This window comes from Nicotiana tabacum, chromosome 22 (genome assembly GCF_000715075.1).
Source record: "Nicotiana tabacum cultivar K326 chromosome 22, ASM71507v2, whole genome shotgun sequence".
NCBI lineage: Eukaryota > Viridiplantae > Streptophyta > Magnoliopsida > Solanales > Solanaceae > Nicotiana > Nicotiana tabacum.
The window spans coordinates 194,728,502-194,748,825 of NC_134101.1; the positions used below are offsets into that span (position 1 = coordinate 194,728,502).

At 37.5% G+C, this 20,324-nt stretch overlaps 1 protein-coding gene across 1 annotated transcript in view; it reads right to left on the bottom strand.

The window, feature by feature from the left end:
* LOC107780783 (DExH-box ATP-dependent RNA helicase DExH3) overlaps positions 1-20,104 on the bottom strand; it is a 43,285-nt gene extending 23,181 nt beyond the window's left edge. Inside the window, exons 1-12 of the mRNA XM_016601363.2 lie at positions 19,385-20,104; positions 15,320-15,474; positions 15,143-15,230; positions 14,613-14,849; positions 12,623-12,718; positions 11,863-12,051; positions 11,548-11,707; positions 11,327-11,457; positions 10,721-10,891; positions 5,747-6,019; positions 4,256-4,450; positions 2,966-3,169 (exon numbers count right to left, since the gene is read on the bottom strand). Coding sequence (XP_016456849.1) covers positions 2,966-3,169; positions 4,256-4,450; positions 5,747-6,019; positions 10,721-10,891; positions 11,327-11,457; positions 11,548-11,707; positions 11,863-12,051; positions 12,623-12,718; positions 14,613-14,849; positions 15,143-15,230; positions 15,320-15,474; positions 19,385-19,675 — 2,190 coding nt within the window. The 5' untranslated portion in view covers positions 19,676-20,104. The remainder of the gene's footprint in view (positions 1-2,965; positions 3,170-4,255; positions 4,451-5,746; positions 6,020-10,720; positions 10,892-11,326; positions 11,458-11,547; positions 11,708-11,862; positions 12,052-12,622; positions 12,719-14,612; positions 14,850-15,142; positions 15,231-15,319; positions 15,475-19,384) is intronic.
* Between the last annotated feature and the right edge of the window lie 220 nt (positions 20,105-20,324).

Consider the following 20,324-nt stretch of genomic DNA (forward strand, 5'->3'; position numbering starts at 1 on the left):
TAGTTGAAAGACTCTCATTTTTATTTAGAATGGGAAGATCTTTCCGTTCGTAAAAGCTTAAGCTTAAGAGCTTTATCCATAAGTAATGAGAGGAGACTTTTAGAAAACCCTCATGCCTTCAAATCCAAAACATTGGTTAGGGTTCCAAACCTTTCTCTAATAATAAGGTAAGCTTTCAAGCCGCCGCCCTTTAAAGGAGGGGGCGTAGTGAACTGTAGTTGTGAAAAGATTGGAAGATCTGGCCAAAGAAGGTGATAGCCCTGTAGATTCGTTCCCACGGTTCGATCCTTTACTGGTAGCTTGGAGTCGATAATCTTGTGGCAGTTCATCGAGATCATTAGCTGAGTACCCCCTACCAATATGTCCATGTCCCACTCGTTTACTGTATCGTCCTTGCTAGAATTGTCTACAAGATCCTCTCCTCCTACAATTGCCAGGTGCCTTCAGAACCCTCAATCGATCTTTCAGTAATTATGCTTGGAATATTGATTTCACGATCATCTTCCATTCTTTCCCCTGTTAGAACTTTACTCTTAATTGTTTCGACCTCTACAGACAAAGGATTGAAGAGGTTATATGTCTCTGGCTCCCTTAAACCTAATTACCATTCTGTCCCCCCCCCCCTTATTCTTTTTCTCCGGCACCAAATTTATTATTAAATAGGCCTTTTGCATTGCCCATCTGTTTATGATTAATTTTGGGCCCCTTTTTTTTCTCCTTTCTCCGGTTGAGCTCTTGGCCCAATTCCTAAAACATAATCTACCTTTCCCTTACCTTTTAACAAGTGTAAAGAATCAGGATTAGGATTAGAATTTGAACCCTTCATTAACTTATTCTTAACACGTGTATCATTAAATGTTGCATCGGTAAGGGACTGTGACTCTTCGGTCCCACCATAAAGATTCTTCATCGTCTGTGTAACTGTCTGGCGAGGTTTCACATTCCGAAGAGCCCCAACCTGATTCTGATCAGCCTCTTCCACCCAGGAAGGCGTTTCCACCCACAACGGTACCTTAAACACCAAGTCATCTACTATAAGCTCCATCATCGCCAGCAAACTAATACCAGCAAAATTAACATAAATTCTTGCCCATCTCCAATAACGTTTATGCTTAGTGTCCTCATCAACATCCACAAACCCTCCAAAGCAATCTTCGATAGTTTTAAAAATGCTTTCCTACCAAACATGGCTAGGAAATCCCATAAGCTTAATCCATATATGGTTTGACTTAAAATTCTGTCAGTAACAAACAAAAACAGGAGACCACCATTCTAGATAAATCTCCTCATCATTGAACCTCCATGTCCCCATCTTAATTCTCTCAACTTCTGTTCTTGATGGGAATTCGATCAAGAAACATTCACACTAATTTCCTTAACTAAAATCCCAGCCGAAATTTTCCAATTCTTGGTTGCCCATTGTTGCAGCATGGTGCTTTAAAATTGTTGTTTATGAAAATGCCCAATAAACATCTTCGCAAATATCCCACTCTGCTTTTGCCCGACGATTTATCAATACAGAACTGATTGGCTTTTAGACTGCTATCATCAACCACAATGATTCTATCTTTATGCCAATCGTCTATTCGAGCCATCTGAACATAGCTCTCATCTCTGATACTATTTTCTACGTCCACCCTTATAGACTTTCCTTTTTCCACAAACCTTATAATCTTTTCGGCATAATCAGCTCATCCAACATTCTCTCCAACTTCTGGGATTTACTGCCACCACCTTGATGAATCTGCCCATGTTGTTGAAGTTTAAGAAAAAGTGATAGGAGTATAGTTGTCTTTGGTTCTCCCATCTTCTACATATTCTCCCTTTCTCCATCGAAGCCACCTGTATGCATCGACATAACTCCAGAATACTGTATCTATCAAGAGGCAATATGCTGATAAAGCTCTTACGTCTTTCCACCACTTCATACCATTCATCACCGTTTTCCAGAATCGCGAAAGACTTTAGCCCAGCAACGAGAATAAGATTTCTACCCATATTACTTTGTTAAAACTTCTTCACATTCTCTTTTCTCATCGGTGTAAACTAGGCTTAAGTTACACAGTGAATGTAGTTTAGTAAAACCAAGTAAGGATTATGAGGAAACTAAAAAGACAAAAACAGAAACTAAAAACTCTGCTAGAAAAGAAACTTAGATGCAAGATTAGCAGATACTGGAAAGGAAAGGAAGGAATTAAGATATAAGAGTATATAGAAGGATCAAGAAATTAGTTTCGAAAGCTCAGATATTGCCGGAGATGACTAACAGAAGTCGAAGCTTGGAAAGTCGCACGAGTCCAAGAGAGAGAAAAACACCCTCGTCACAACCATCTAGGATAAGGCACACAAGAATTTTTTTCCTCTTCAACCACCCTTCTAGAGAGTGAGTTAGAGGAAAGGTTTGCATGATCATGTATGATTGAAAGTGGATGGAACGATTTCTTCAAGGTGCAGCAAGAGAGGTCCATCAACTCTGAAGTAGAAAGGCTTGAACTTTGAAAACTGAAACTGTTGATTCTTAATTTTAAAGCCTAAAGGTGGGAAAGCTTGAAAGTTAACTAGTTAAGTAGGTAAAGATAAAGGTGGGAAAGGTTAAAATAAAAACAAGGATAAAGTTAGTAAAATCTTAGGCCTTTTCTATTTATGATATAATCTAATATATGTGCATTGTGTAAGTATGTGTTTTGGTATGGTCTCGATTTTTTTATTTTTCTTTTCTTTTTTCCGGTAAATACCAAAAACTGAATTTTTTAAAAACTTAAACCAAATACCACATGAAATACTGAAATACTGAATATCAATACTAAAATTTTCGGTGTTGGTTTGATAACTCGGTATATACAAAATATGCACACCTCAAGAGGCTTAGGTATTATTGTTGTTGTTGTTACAAAGGTGAAAGTTATTACTGACCCAAAAAAGAGCATAAGAAACATAGAAATTAGCATAAAGAAAAACCACTTACAGCCAATGGTTCTGGCGGCTGAAGAGCAGCTGATAGAAATTCAGCAATACTTCCAACCTGCAAACTCTTTATTTGCAAGCAAAGAGAATTCAAAGGAGTTCTCAGGAGTTCAGGTAGTTGATATTCAGCAAAAGCTTCATAAACACATCGTGGATATAAGTGGTAACACTCGCCTGGTTGCACACGGCCAGCCCTGCCCCTTCTCTGCAAAGCACGAGACATAACAGTTCCATAAACAAACACAAGAACATCCAACATATCATCAAAATTCGACTCGATATAACACTGAGAAGAATTTACATTTTTATCATCAGATATCCAAAATGAATTGAAGAGATGTTACTTCCAGGCAATGTACCACCTAGTATTTTGTCAAATAATAAAATTCCAGTGTAGCATATTTCACCTTTTCAACAACAACATTTGATGTAAACACAGGAAAACTGATCTCAGATAGTATGTGATTTTTTAAATTTTAGAAACAGTCTCCCTCATGTGTGCAAAGGTTTACAAAACAAGCAGGAAAAAAAAAGTGTACACGGTTCAGCTCATCATCGGACTCAGTTAACATGTTATGACACTTTCGGTATTTGCTAACATTTTAGGTATTTGCTAATGCTCGCCTTTGGTTTAAGAGGGGAAGGAGCTAGTCTTCATGGATGGAGAAATATGTTGTGCTGGATTTTCACCTGGTGAGTCAAAGGGAGGAGCGAAGGAAACCAGTTTGTTCACCAATCTCATCCTCCAAGAACTTATATTACATTTCAAATGCAGGGATAGTTATGTCATTTCTCCTCCTCTTCATTCATAACTGGAGACGTGAAAGAGGAGTTAAAGAACTCATTAAGTTTGCTTTCCATTGGATTAACTCTAACCAAATAGAAGCGCAAGGACCTTTTTTTTTCTTTATAAGCTGAAATGCAAGGCACCATAATCCAGTTTATTCCAACTGTAGCGGAATAAGCAACAATTCCGTGTGATCAACTTGGTTCCTACACTTTTTACTACAAGGGACCAAACTAGAAAATAAATTTTAACAGCATATTAAGCTACCAAGAAAGTCATAAAAAGCAATTCAAAAACAAAATATTATCATGTTTTTTTACGTACCATCTAAGAACAGAACTGACTCATGTTACTTATAAGGAAAAGAACTATTCCTATAGTACTTGAGTTAAAGACAGATCTAGAATTTTGTTTGAAAAGAAGGTAAAAGGAAAAAAGAACTATCATATGGAAAGTTTAGGCTTAGGCTGAGTAAGAATGAAGCTTTTTACTCAAGGAACTTACTTGTCGGGCAGAGGCTTGTGAAATCCATGAAGGTAATAAACATGGAGTATTATTTAACGCGTCATAGGTCGTCTCCTTCGCTTTTCCACAGTCCACTACAAAGACAACATCATTTATAGTAATACTTGCCTCGGCCATGTTTGTTGCAAGTACTATTTTACGTACATTCTGAGGTGCCTTCTCAAATATGAGTTTCTGCAGATTACAATTTAAGTTTGTCAAAACATTACAGCCAAGGACAAGGAAAGTACACTTCTAGTAAGAATACATCTGAACTGATAGTAAAAGAGTAAAGCATAGATATCCCATTGCAATTAGTAGAAGAATTTCCTTCTAAAACAAGGAAGATGAAAATGCAACTTCCATTTATAACCATCATCTATGTATACTCGCTGATTGGGACAGACAAATTTCCTCAGCCTCCTTGAGGTGCTAGGCAGCAGGCCTATTCCAGAATAACGCCGTTATATTTCTTCAAACAGAAATCCTCTCTGTGTGTACTAAAGTGCATAAATGAAGGTGGTTCTTTTTTCTTTTGGGTGGGGGATTCAGAGGTTATTGAAAACCTTTTTGGCTTTTTATCGAAAAAGAAATTCTAATTATAGAGACCTACAAGAGGATCAATTAAGATACCTGCAATACATAAAGAAACTTTTACTTTTCATTTAACAAATCTACTAAATTGAGTGGGCCAGACTTATCAAAAAATATTAAGTGGGCTAATCGGCATGTCAAATATATGCCTCCCGTCGTGAACGATGAATCAGTATGCTGTAGTGCACTACTTCTTCAATAGATCACCCAGTAATCCAGTTTGCCAGCAGAGCATCCATGGCCAGACTCCCGACCAAGACAAAAGTTAATAATATATTGGCCTTTGACTTGGCAGGATTATCACAAGTGTAGCAAAGAAAGCCCATGTAAGAAGATCTTCATGCAGAGAAAGCACTTAGCGCTATGGTATGAAGAAGATGAACCGTACTTTTGCTCGAAAAAATTATCAAGACTGTCGAAATGTGTTGTCATTTAACATTATGGGGAAAATGTGGAGGCAATGAGTTTCTCTTTGAGTTTCTGGGAAAGAGGAAAGGGAAAATTGACGACCAACAAACAAAAATAACAAACCTAGTGTATTCCATAAATGGGGTTTAGGGAGGGTAGTGTATACGCAGACCTTACCCTACCTTATAAAGGTAGAGAGGCGGTTTCCGATAGACCCTCGGCTCAAGGAACAATGGAGGAAAATTGACAACCAAGTGAAAAAAAAGTGAGTCATATGTAACTTTATTGTAATTTGTACAGCTTCTACTTCTCTTGTGTCGCCTGAAAAGGTGACACCTCAACAGAACAGATCCTAGTAACAATAGATACACGTGTCAACATTATGAAAATGAAGGAGATATGCGGTTGTACATTCAAAGAAAAGGGGAAACAACTGCAAGTTGCAAAACACAAAGATGCATCAAAGTAGGGAGAGATAAGCAGTCTTACCTGCTCAGAGGTTGCCATAGAACCATGACAAGTGAGCAACAACACTCTATTTGGGTCTCCCAAGAGAGGATGGGCTTTAAGTTGATCTCTTAAACAACTAATATCTTCCCAACCAGTCATAAATACTAATACAGCACCTGGACGTTCTTTTCGACATATATGGCACAAAACCGCCTCAATAAGATTGAATCCAATACAATCAGGAGCCCAGCATGCTAGTGAATCACGTGCCCTTGCACTATAACTCTCGAAGTTTGATTTGTTTAGAGCATCCTGTTATACAGTACATCATTCAAACAAGATTAATACTGTAACTTCTCTTTCAATACCAGCAATCAGACAATGCAATTTCTTTCTACAGCATCTAACCAACAAGAATGAAATTACCTGAGAGAGAAAGAACACAATGGGAGGAAACACATATATTGCAATAGATAGCAGTAGAAATTATACTTAACTTGTCCTAGAGAAGTTCAACAAAAGATTTAATATGCTTCAATCGTATAATATAAATTGGTTTTCAACAAAGCTAACTATACAGCATATCTCTAGGATTTCCTCACATAATGGTAACTGGAAAGTCTTTTTTAGAAGTGATGTAAAAGAAAAGAATGTTCAAGTGGCACATATATAATATTTACAAAAAGGAGCAGTCACTCCTTAAAAATTCAAGATTCTGTACAGGAAATTATGTTGCTTAGCTCTCCAACATATTTTGTTTTCAGTTCTCCCAAAACTTGTACCCTCTCTTTCCCACCAGGTTATGAATATGCAACAGCTAAGGCCCTATTATGCAGTTTAAGACTGCATTCGTAAGACATAAGTAAAAAATTCCAGTATATGCATCACAGAAATCAAGAAAATTCTCTATGGAGTGGGATGAAAGTTTTAGAATATCAGGCAATCCATGCTTCCAAGAGTATCCTCAGACCATGTCCCCATATCACAAAGCGGGGAATGGAAGAATACAAAATCATATTTCAAATTCGAAAATTGGTGGAAGGGGACAGAGGGCTTCAGGGATAGAATAGCTACTTGGTGGCATTCTTTTGTTGTACAAGTAAGACCAGATTTTATCCTTGCTCAAAAACTCAAATTACTGAAAGATAAACTAAGAGAATGGAGGTCAGAACAAGGGGGAAATTTGGAGGTTTTGAAAAATATTTGCTTGAATAAAATTCTTGAACTTGATGTAGCACAAGATTCCAGGGATCTCTCGTAAGATGAATTATTGCAAAAGGCTAGTCTTAAAAATGGAGCTGGAGGAGATTGCTAAAAATGAGGAGCTACCTTGGAGACAAAAACTGAGAGTCCAATGGTTAAAGCAGGGGGGTAGAAATACCAAGCATTTTCAGAGGATTGCTAATGCTCATAGAAGGTTTAATAACATCGATAAGCTTAACGTCAATGGGACACAGGTTGAGGACATGAATGCTATTAAGGGTGAGATTTTAGCTTTCCATCAATCCTTGTATGCTGAATCTGAAGCTTGGAGGGCAGAGTTCAACTGCCCTAACTGTCCCAGAATCAGTGAGGCAGAGGAACAACGGCTGCAGAGGGAGTTTGAAGAGCAAGAAATCATTGGGGGTTTAAAGGCATATACTGCAGACAAAGCCCCGGATCCAGATGGGTACATCATGGGTTTCTTTATCCAGTGTTGGGATGTGATCAAAGAAGATGTTTGCATACTTTTCAAAATTTTCATTCACAAGAATTTTTCGAGAAAGTTCTACTGCTACTTATGTAACTTTAATTCCTAAGAAGGTTGGGGCTGTAGACTTGAAGGATTACAGACCTGTAGGTCTTATAGGTAGTGTATATAAGATCATATCAAAGGTGCTGACAGAAAGACTGAAGTAGTGATTCACAAGTTGGTTGACACTCAACAAATGGCCTTGATCAAAGGCAGGCAGATCATGGATGCTGCTTCAATAGCAAATAAGTGTGTGGATTCTAGAATTAAAGGGAGAATTCCTAGGCAAACTGGACATTGAAAAGGCATATGATCACATCAATCGGGATTATCCTCTGAAAACTCTGACGAATATGGGTTTCGGAAATAAATGGATCATGTGGATAGGTTTCTGCATCAGCAATGTTAACTTCTCTATCTTGGTTAACGGCTCTCCAGAGGGGTTCTTTTCTTCACAGAGAGGGTTAAGGCAAGGAGACCCTCTATCTCCTTACCCTTTTATAATTGCAACGAAAGGGTTGAATAGTATGACCAAGAAGGCAAATCATGAGGAGCGGATAAGAGGTTTCAAGGTGGTGAATGATGACAAAAGCAACATGGAAATTACTCATCTTCTTTATGTTGAAGACTCCTTGATTTTCTGTGATGCTGAAGAAGAGCAAGTCAGACATGCAGGGTTGATACTTTCGATTTTTGAAGCAGTTTCAGGATTACATGTTAACTGGAGCAAGTCGCAGATGTATACAGTTAATAAGGTCACCAAGACTTGGAGGTAGGATGGGGTTTTAGGTTGTCAAGTGGAAACCTTCCAACTACATACTAGGGGATGCCGGAGCAAAAAATAAATCGCACGAGATTTGAAATGGAGTATTGGAGAGATGTGAAAAGAAACTAACCACATGGAAAAGTAACTATCTCTCTTTGGGGGGAAGGATTACTTTAGTCAATAGTGTTTTGTATGCTCTTCCTACTTATATGATGTCGTTGTTTCCAATACCAGTAAAAGTTTGAGAAAAAGATGGATGTAAAAAAGGAGAAATTCATATGGCAAGGCAGGAGAAAAAATGTACCATGTGGTGAAATGGAGGACCCTAATCAACAGCAAGAATGAAGGAGGCCTGGGAATCAAAAATTTGAGACAACATAATAAGAGTTTACTTATGAAGTGGCTGTGGAGATTTTCCCCGGAGGAACAAGCTTTGTAGAAGAAGGTAATCAGTCAAAAATATGGGGCAGATGGGTTGTGGTGTACAAGTAGTGTTTCTGGTGCTTATGGGTAAGTGTTTGGAAGTCTATAAGATGCTTATGGTCAGATTTGTTCAGTAATGTGAGAATTACAGTTGGTAATGGCACCAAAACTTCTTTTTGGATTGATGACTGGGTTGGCAATGAACCTCTGAAAGAAACTTTTTCAGACATTTTCAACTTAGTGCAACAACCTCAAGCTACTGCGGCTAAGACATGAGATTGCAGGGTTGGAATGTGACATGAGCTTGCTGGGTTGGAATGCGACATTCAGAAGGTTCCTCAATAACTGGGAGGTTATAGAGTGAGTGAATTCTTCAAATTGCTTGATAGCTTCAAAGGGGTTGTAGAGGAAGAGGACAGAATAGCATGGGAAAGAGATAGCAGGGGAATTTATACTGTGAAGTCAGCTTATAGTTTTTTAAATTGCTCTGGACAACCACGCAATGGGCCGTGGAACTGGAAGCACATCTGAAGGTCAAGATACCTTTTAAAGTGGCATGCTTCTGTTGGCTAGTGGTTAAAGAGGATGTTCTAACTCATGATAGTTTGATAAGGAAAGGAATGCAACTATGCTCTAAATGTTTTTTGTGTGACAATGAGATTGAAACAAATAGCCACCTTTTTATACATTGTAAAGTGACCAGCAAGTTGTGGTATTTATTCATGAGTATGAAAGGATTAAACTGGACAGTACCCAGGACAACTGCAGAAATGATAGCATGCTAGAATGATCCAGGTATCCAACTGAGGAAGAAGAAATGGTGCAGCATAGTCCAGCTTGTATTTAGTGGACAATATGGATGGAAAGGAACTATAGATGCTTTGAAGATAGATTTTTAGTTCTGCATAGACGATCAAGATGAACGGTATATTTTTTGTTTCAATTTTGGTGTAAAGAAGCCCTTGTAGAAGATGTAGAGTCCATAGTGGACATCATTGGGGCCTTGTAACTACCACGAGACTATGTGTTTGCTCTTTTTGGGGTTTTGTAGCTTTCTGTAATCTCTTAGCACAATCTTTGTGATAAGGGTTACTTTATCTTATAGATAAAATATGTTGCCTTCTGAAAAAATGTCATGCAAACACATCTGAACACCCACATTATGCCAGGGACATCTAATACCTTGGCATTAAACAAGAGCAATTTCTTGAGAAATCATGCTGGTTCCTAATGAAAATGAAAAACATTATGCATCTAGTAATTAGCCAAAATGAACTGTTTCCTCTCCCCCTTCTAGGAAGAAAGGAAAAAGTGCACCTTGGACTTGAGATGTTTGAAGCTTTAAACTTAAATTGATCATTTGGGAGTGAAATGGGTGTGAAAAAGGGGCTTCCTTTAGATGAATCAAATATTTGCCTCGACATATGGAAGAACCAGAAAAATTCAAGAGACCTTTTTTTAATTTTGATAAGTAAACTCCAAAAGGCTTTCTTCTAACCAGAATCCAAAAGGTGAATTCTCTATCCAGATTAATAGGGGAGAGCTCATCCACTCTAAATTGACATTTAGCAGAGAGCGCAGTTGAGTGAATGGGTACAGAAGTAATGGAGAACAAGGGGCAGAGCAATTCTGTGAAGTTACTTTTAACAATTCTGTTTTAACGGTCTAGGGAATGGTATTAGCTTCCCTCAAGGCCTTCACGTTCTACCATATGAAGAGCATATAATTTCCATCTTAATTTATGATATTGTTTGATGATCTACAGCCTACAGGGAACATCTGATTTACAACTAACAAGATCAAACTTCAGTTGAGTCACTCTGTCTTCATAATTTCCAAATTTCGAGATCAAGGAAAAATCATGAATTTTCTCCATCTTAGATGTTCATAGCTAGAGAAGGACATCAAAAGAAAATAAAAAGACAATCAGGAAACGAGCATTGGAAAGAAGAATATAGGACAGAGTTGTGAAAATATTATGAAGAAAGAAGCTGAAACCTAACAAAAATTGACTAAAAAAGAAAATTTACAACTAGCAAATAAGAAAGTACATCATCTCATGTATAGACACAACTGCAAATAGAATAACAACCTCAACAAGAGCAGTTATCTGATTTTTCTTTTTGCGGGGTGCTAACTGTTTTTGTGTTTTCCACATCTTCTCCTGACCATAATCATCAATTTGGTTGAACGAAGTCAACTTATACCCTGTTATTTCCAGCAAATCTTCCAGAAAATGTGCTCTTACAGGATATGTGAAGCCCTAGATCATACAAAATCCAATCAGCCAAAATGTTAACATACTGTGTCAAATAAGCCTAAACCCTGGTTTAACAAAACCATTATAGAAGGATTTACAGTTATTCTGGAACAAAAAGTCAACATATTATGACCTTAATTGATAGTATAATATTACATAACAAAGCAACGAAATGAAACATAAATCTCAAGTAAAGCTAAAATTATATAAATATTTTCTGTTAATACTGTGAATCAACAAACAATAGACTAACATCTTGCATTTATGCACCCTTCTAAAGGCATAAAATTGGGAAGCTCATTCTTCACAAATCTGGATTGAGAAATTCTGCAAATGGAACATGCAGGTGAAACATAGAGTATTGGGCAGTGTAATCTAGAGCACAAACACCAATAAAGTGAATAAGTTCAACAAAGTGGGATCCAAGTTGCAGCTTACCGGGATATGAATCATCGGTGCCCCTCCAAAGTAACTGGAAAATAATTCAGCATTAAGAGTAGCACTCATTAAAATCAATCTCAAATCTGGGCGTCGTGGAAGAAGATCCTTCAACACAATCAACAGGAAGTCTGATAAAGAATGAGAAGTAAATAGTGAAGGCATTGAAAATACTTTCATAAGAAAACCAAAACCAAAGACCAAATTGCTAATTCATGTACCTTCATTCATGCCTCGCTCATGAATCTCATCAACGAAAACATGGGTTATACCGTCAAGATTGCGGTCACTGAGAAGACGACGAAGCAAAATACCACTTGTGCAAAATAGTAAATGTGTATTTTTTCCTTTCACCCCTTCTAATCGTACTTTGTACCCCACCTACCAAAAATAGTCTGTGAAGAACAGCAACTAAAATAAAGAAGTTTCCAAAATATATTGTAACAACATCATTTTGACTTTGGGACTGTCTCATCCGGTGAAAGCTTAACCCAAAGATGGAAAAAAAATCAGTGCAAAGAGGAATAGTAGCATACTGAGTCACCAAGAGGTTCTCCCCTCTCTGTAGCCACTCTTTCTGCAACCGCCAAAGCAGATATTCTTCGAGGCTGTGTACAAATTATGCTACAAAATGCTCCACGACCAGATTCTATTTCTGACTCTAGAATGTACTGTGGCAGTTGAGTGGTCTTACCACATCCTGTCTCGCCAGAAATTACAACCACCTATTGTAATAATCAAAAAAAAACTTAGTTGACATAAATCAATTTAACATGTCACAATCAATTCTCAGTTCCTTAAGTTTCTACTCTGCAATTCACAAACTTCTAGAATCCCTACACGTATAATAGTTATTAAACTATGCTATCTTCTCTTTTTATCCCAATGCTACAATAGGTTTACGCGCTACGAACAGCAATATGTCCTAGTCTGCTCCCTGGACATCCTCCATATACTCCATATACTAGAGGACCAAAGCCAGTTAAATGTGATGGGTTACCTGTTTACAGTGCTTAAGCAAATCATATAGTTACTAAGGGTCTTGACTCTTGACTGCGCAAATAGGAGAGCAAAGGCGTATACATATTTTGATTGAACTTCTTTAGTCCGAAAAATCAAAAATGATTATGAAATGCAAGAGAACCTTCAAAAGCATTTAAACCGCAAGCACGATCGCATCTATCATGATAAAGGACTAGTGCCATATTATCAAGAATAAAGAAGGGCACCGACTCGGACGACATATCTGACATATGCAATCACCGTAGAAGAATCACAAGTTCATCAGAGTATGACCTGATTACGTGCAATTGCTTGGAGCAACCTTTCTTTTTCCTTAAATGCAGGAAGAGATTTCCGAAATTCGAGCATTTTGTTGCCATCAGGAGATTCCTGTGCAAAAATAAAAATCCAACAAAAACTTATACATGGAATATGTATCCAACAAAGTTCGTTGATATGGGAGAAGGGAAAAAAAGAGGACGAAACAATGAGTTGAACATACAAAGATAGCATCTTAAAAAAGAGGTTGTGATTAGATAAAAAGCTCCCAGTGCAATTAAATTCTCTACATTCACCTCAGCAATATAGAATGCTAACTGTTGCAAGCCATATGGAGACTTCTCAAACCACTCTAAGCATCAATATTTCTTCTTGGTTCAGAAGTCCTTAGACTTGCTATCTAGTCCCAAATTTGGTTAAGAGATCAGCTAAAGAAGCAGAGTTGCTTGCTTATTTCATATTAGAATGTCAAAATGATACAAGATGATGAAATGTGCAGCCACACTGGGGTTTGAAATAGTTGTCTTGCATGTGTCCTTGTAATCTCAAGTTAACTGTCAGGTGCCTGATGTCGCTTAGCTTAGATGATCACTAATAGTTTCAATAAGTACAAGTATGATATACCAGCAAATTAACTACCTAATCTTGTCTTAGCACTGTCACATAAAATGGGATGCAAAGGTAATAGATATGAAGAGTTGTCAAACTAGACAACCAATTTATTTATAAAATAATAAACCAAAGTATACTGGAATCTAATTAGTCCAGAATGATACGAATTCCCAAACAATTCCAGCTACTTAAAAGAGTAAGAAATAACAGATCAATATGAAATTATAGACACTAAAATATGCACAAAAACATATAACAACAAAAATTAATAGATTCTTGTGAAAAGCCAAGTTCAATTTCAGCATATACTGCTTAAATTATCTATTTTCTAAGGCAGACGAACCTCGAGTCTTTATCCCTTCTAAATTCACTCTAACTATCTTAAAAATCAAATGTATAAAGAAGATGGACCTTGGGCCTAACTAGCCCCAAAACTTAGCTCATGAGATGAGGATTGTCCGAAACCATATAAAGAGATACCAACCCATTCCCTCAACCGATTCCATCACACTCCGGACATCTGGAGTGAGAACAATATAACATGGCGGCCCAACATTTGGTAACAACATAAGCTTTTAGATGAAATAGTCACACACTTCTACTTGGTATCATAACCTTTGTGTTAAATTATGGTTGTGCAATCACCAGCCATGTCAGGGAGGAAAAAGAGATCGTTATTGAGTTGTCTGACTGTCCTGGATTCGAGTCTCACCGCCACCCATTATCAAAAAATAATTTCAACGTACTTGGCGCACAAAAAAGATTAAGACTCATAGGTGAGGATGCGTGTTGAAGGTATAATTGAATAATAAAATAATGTTCTCTCTAACAGCTTAAACTTTTAGATGAGATGGTCACACACTTTCACAAAACAATGATAGAAGATCTCTTACAACTATGAGAATTGAGAAGCATAAAATTAGGCCGTTTGAAACAACAAGGATAAACTAAATCATTAAGAAATGTGAAAGCAACAAATCTATGGAACCCATGCATTGGCACATTGACATGGATTGACCAAGAACATGTTAGCATGGATAAAGGTGAAATATGATCTATAAGAGGGAGGACAGTGATAAATCTATCAAAAGTTGCAACATGTCACAACAAACTGAGGATGAATCTGGAAAGATGACTTCAAAGGTCAGAGAGTGAAATTAATATGCGCACAACTGATGATATGCCCACACTTTTTTTTTTAATAAGGGCCCACACTTTTCTAAGAATTGTTCTTTATATCTTTCCCAGTGTTCACTATTGCAAGCCAACATCCCTTGTCTTTTAGATTAAGGTCAGGAGCAGAGAGTGAGACATGCATTTGGAACAGAGAATGTTTTCCACAAATATAAAGAAACATAATTAAAAGAAAGGAAAAAAGAACACGGAATGATACCTGCCAAGCCCTCTGCATATTACGCATGCGTAAGCTCCGCCTCTGAAGAACCTTCTCCATGACAGAGCCATCTAAGAATGAATCTGGATTTTCATCCAAGTTCACATCTTCAACCATATCAGAGGAGTTAGTTCCATCTAAAATGTTTTCAGCTTTTCCACTAATGAGCTGTGTTCTATCAATATGCTCCTGAAGCAAGCCTTCTACTCTCCTTTGCAAACTTAGTGGGATTACTACCTGCATCAAGGCCAATCAAACATTTAAGTTCTGCTTTCTAAATTAAAGAACAAATCTAGAGTATCTGTTGAACCTTAAGAAATCTGGCGAGGACACATTCAGATAACTACACATCAATGCCATTTCTAAATTGTTATCTCTCAAGTTTATTCTTTTGTTTAACACAAAATTAAAACCACATCCATTTATGCCAACTTAAAAGTTCATTGCTCAAATTGTTACTGCATATATATTCAAACCCTTACCAAAATGCAACAGAGAGAAATAATTGTACGGGTAGGGACAACTCATACCTCTCTTTGAGGCCGCTTATCATCAAGATCGGGTCTGTAATTTGGAAGAGGAACCTTGCTCACCACTACAACTTTTCCATAAATTTCACTGCAAGATGCAAAAAGAAGTTATTAATAAAGCACAAACACATGATAACAAACTATGTGGGAGAAATTACCAAAAATACTCTTCCCTACCTATAGAGACCCATCCTTTTGGCAAGGTTGCATATCTGCTCATAGTCTCTTCTATCCCTCTTATCTCTGGATACAACCTCTTGGTCCTTTTCGTTACGCAGCAGCAGGCTAAGTTTCCATTTCCACTCATCTATATTGGCCACTGATGATGAAGCCTGCCATTGAATCTCAAAGTCCATAAGTAAAGCTTTAACTGAAAAAACATTCATACCAAAAATATTTTACACAGAAAATATGCACAAGATTTACTAAAAAGATTAAACGAAAAGCAGACATGTAAATTGATGAAATAGATCTATATTATTCATTTCTTAAAATTTCTTGGCCTTTTCATTTGAGCAAACCCAAGCAGAAACTAATGGCTGTTGACCACTGACAACAAGACCCACCATCAAGCCTTTCAACAGCCACAGAATCCCTAAATGAAGTCCATATCTACATTCTAAGCCAACTCACAACTATTCTTTTCCATGACTCTTTTGTAAATTAAACAGGCAAACAGCACACCAATTGCCAACTATCATGCATACCTTTTTAGCAGAACATGAAAATAAAAAAATAAAAATTGATAAAAGTAATAAAACTTTACTAATGTTTGGGCAAAAACAAGCCCGTGTACAAGAGGTATACTGGAACTATCAATGGGACTTATTGGACTGCAATCCTTCAACTCATTCGCTCCACTTCTCTTTGGAATAAGAGCAATACATGAATCATTAAGGCTTCTTTCAAAATATTTTTAGCTACAAAATTCTGGTAAGATCAAACTTGACATTGCCCCAACGCATCTTTTTGATAGGTAATGCCCCAGCGCTTTTGTTAGAATTCCATAATGAAGCCATACGAACCCTGGAACTTTATCCCCGTTATAGAATTTGATCACTGCCAAAATTTACTCCTCATCAAAAGGTCTTTGCATCATTGCCTCCTCTTCTGAAATAGAAGGTAGACTTAACAAAGATGATCTCTATTGTTCAGTTGCAGAATAAAGCTATGTTGCTCGGACTCTCCAAAAACGTCGTCGGGTGCGTGTCGGATTCTCCAAAAGCAGTGTATTTTCAGAGAATCCAACACGGGTTCCGGACATAGGAATAAAGTGCTTCATAGAACCTCAGGATCTCAACAACAACAACAACCCAGTAAAATCCCACAAGTAGGGTCTGGGGAGGGTAGAGTGTACGCGGACCTTACCCTTACCCCGAGGGAGTCGAGAAGTTGTTTCCGGTAGACCCTCGGCTCAAGAAAACCTCAGGATCTCATTGTTGATTTTTTTCCTCTTGTAAAATAATATCATTTGATTCAAGCTAATAATGGCCAATCGCTTGAGTGCATTGGTCATATTATGAAAAAAATTAGTGTTTTTGCCCCATGACGTAACCATAGGCACCTTAACTTCTATATCCAAGAGAGTTCCTCTAGTTTAGCATTTTTTTCCAATTCCATCATAAGATCAGCTTTGGGCACCAACTCTTCCTCTTAAGTCCCTGCTCTCCCATTGCCGGTCTAAAATTAGCACCTTGCTTAATATTTCAGATTTCTTGATTTTTAGCATTCCAAAGGTGTACAAATTCTTTTTCAACATAACCTTAATCTGGTAGAGTTTTTAGAAAAAATGAACTGGATTGCCTTGGACGTATATAGAATCTCACGATTCCTCTACCAGGTCATCGAATCCTTAATGTTATCACATGTTTCGGACTTGAAGTAATGGGTTGTTTGACCACTATCAGCATTGCAGTAGAAAGGGAACTGATCCGAAGCAACACTAGGCATTAATGATTGTTTTATGTTTCTAAGACAATCATCCCAGCTTGAAGAAAATTAGAATCTATTAATTATGGAGCTTGTTGTGCTGTTTGACCTCTTGACCAGATGAAATTGCCACCCACAAGCGGCAGGTCATTTAGTTCAAGCTCTTCGATGAAGATTGAGAAGTCCTCCATAGCAGCACTTGTCATTCTGTTGTTCTTCATCCTTTCCCCTAGGAATCCGGTAACATTGAAGCCATCACGTATAACTCGAGGCTTGTTGAATAATTCTTCAATTGGGCTAAGTTCAAGCCAAACACCAGCTTGAAATAGTCACAATATTCCTGAGAAGCACTGAAATGGTATGTTGACCCGTAGGATTTCATTATTAATCCAAGCTTATTAGTCCCAAATAATAATTCATCTCCTCTAGTGCCTTCTACCTCTAAAGCCACATAATCAGTACGACCCATCCCCACTTAACTTGCAAAGTGAAGGGGAAAAAATCTGCAGCTTGGTTTTTTGTGAACGCATTTTATCAGCTTCGTCTTTTTAATAAAAGCTTTAACACACTCTACTTTTCCAAACTTTGTACACCTCTAACATTCCACGACAAGATTTTCAGTTTCATCTAAATGTTAAAAAGGTACCTTCCTGCCTTTTCCCCTGCTTGTGTCTGTCTCATAATTAATGTTGAATTCAAGATTATTGAGCTCCAAACTCCTCTTTGTTCAATTTTGGAGTTGAGTGACTAGATTTGTGTGCTTTGAATGGTTGTATGAAGAATAATCTTGAATGAGTTTCATTTATTTTTTTTCAAGCATGCAACTTGAACATTTATAATTTGAGCTACTGCCACCCAAACAAGTCCCTTAAAGTTCGTACACAAGCTTATTCTTCACACACCCATTCCACAAAAGAATTCCACCTTCACAACATTTGCACAAGACAAATCCCAATGTTTGTAATAGGTTTACCCTCTTGGCACAACTGATGATAAGAATAATATTCTGACTGATTTTAGCACTTTAAAAACAATAGAGAAATCAATATGGTGCTCAGTTTCCTAGCCACCTCATCTACAACAACAACATCAGCCCAGTATAATCCCACAAGTGGGGTCTGGGGAGGGTAGTATGTACGCAGACCTTACCCCTACCATGGAGTAGAGAGGTTGTTTCCAATAGACCCTCGGCATACTTCCCTCCTCGCTCTTGGGGTGACTCGAACTCACAACCTCTTGGTCTAAAAACTAAAAACTAAAAACAAAAACTATTAGAGAAGAGCCACTTTGATTTGTTTATTTTAGGTCTGCAGCAGAAGCATTCAAAATGGAGCTTTTGCCCACCCCTATAAATTCCTAGAATCCACATTCCAGTTTATTCTTCACACATCTTTTTGGAGCATACAAATCTATCTGTCCTCTAATCAGCAACGATAACTATTATTGCCAACTTTAAAACAGAGCAATCTTCTGAGAGACCAACTCGCAACCTCTTGCGCTACCTCTTCAGAGATCCAACACATGGCAGCAGCCTAGTATTGGCTAGGGTCGCTAGGCTCAAGTAATAGCAACTGAAAGAATCCTTGTCCCAAGCACACCAGCCAAGTGGTATTTTCAAAAGTAAAGAACAACTTAAAAACAGAAAAATGGGAAAAACGTTGAGCCCCCCCCCCCCCCCCAATAAAAAATAGCATTGTCCTGAAAATGAAAAGTCAAAATTTTCAAGAGAACGACATTGTAAGTGTTTCCTTTCACACTAAAGGTTCCACAACTGAAAAGAACTCAAAGCTCCCAGCTTTAAACATGACCTAAGCTACAAGTAATTTTTAAAACTCCTTTCCAGTACACTACCCCCTCTATGTTGATCGGACTCTTCAAAAATGTAGCCGAGTGCATATCATATCCTCTGAAAATAGTTTTTGGAAGGTCCGATATGGGTGAAGCAGCTTTCTGAAGAGTCCACACAACACAGCTACCCCTTGCTTGCTTGGCCCAACCAAGAAAAAAAGGACAATTGGGAAGTATTAATATTAAAAACATTGTTAATTCCAAATCAACTTGTCAAACAACAATTAGCACTTCAATTTAGTTATTATTTTGTTATTATTACAAATAACTACAACAGTAACAACAGTAAACATCTAAAATCCATATATAGCATTTAATTTCCCAAAATAAGCCAAAATGAAATTCAACACATAGAATAAGATAAGCACACACATGCAATGATTCTCGTAGGCATAGAACTTAACAATAAAGCCTACTTTTATTATCCCAAAAAAGGAAATTTCAAAATAACTAAAATGAAATTACCGGATGATTTTCGTAGTCGCATTCATATTCATCGTCGGAGAATTGCTCCAACGCGGCGGTAGCAGGGTACCTACAAAACCCACGCGGCTGTCCCAACCAACGAAAATTCGAATCCGGTAAATAATAAACCTTACTTACATCACTGCCGATCAAAATTCGCCGGTGGCAAGCCGCGAATATATTCCGGTTTGAATTGGAAGAGAATAGATTAGAGAGAAGTGTAGAGCAAGTAGAAAAATAAGAAGACCTCCGTTTTGTGCATGCTAAGAGAAACCCTACTCTCGAATGCATTCTATGTATTTGATAAAAGGAGCTTGAAAGGGGCTATGATCATTGCTGTACTTCAGTTTTTTAACCTTCTCTTGCCTCGGGAAGGAAAAGAAGATGATAGTGTGCCCAAGAAAATGGTAGCTCCGATAGCACAGAGGCGGTGGTGAAGGATAGTAGAGTGGCGCTGGCGCTGGCGCCGGGTGAGTAAAATTGTAGTTAAGTATAGTATACTTATGCCACAACTATACCATAATATACTAGCATATTTTTTGGGTTTTGAAAAATATTTTTGCTCAGTTACATAAAAAGTAGCTAAATTTCTATTACTTTTGAAACTGAGCTATTTTTAAACGACCAGTTGTAAATCTGGCTATTTTTGAATTTCTCCCGAAAAATAGCTAGAACTAATTTCTCAATTTTAGGGCCATTTGGAAGGCAACCTTTGTAATTGTGTTTGGGTGTAATAAGTTTGACCTATTTGTCTCGACAAATAATTACTTAGTCCATATGGATGGAATGGAATACTATAATTGAGGTGGATTTTTTTTATTTTATTTTTTTGTTTATAAGATCAAACACTTTCATTACTTCAAAAAAGGAGCATACAAGTAGCAAGGTGCAGGTACACCACTGGTAGCATAAGGAAAAAGATATTCTAGATCTATAGTTT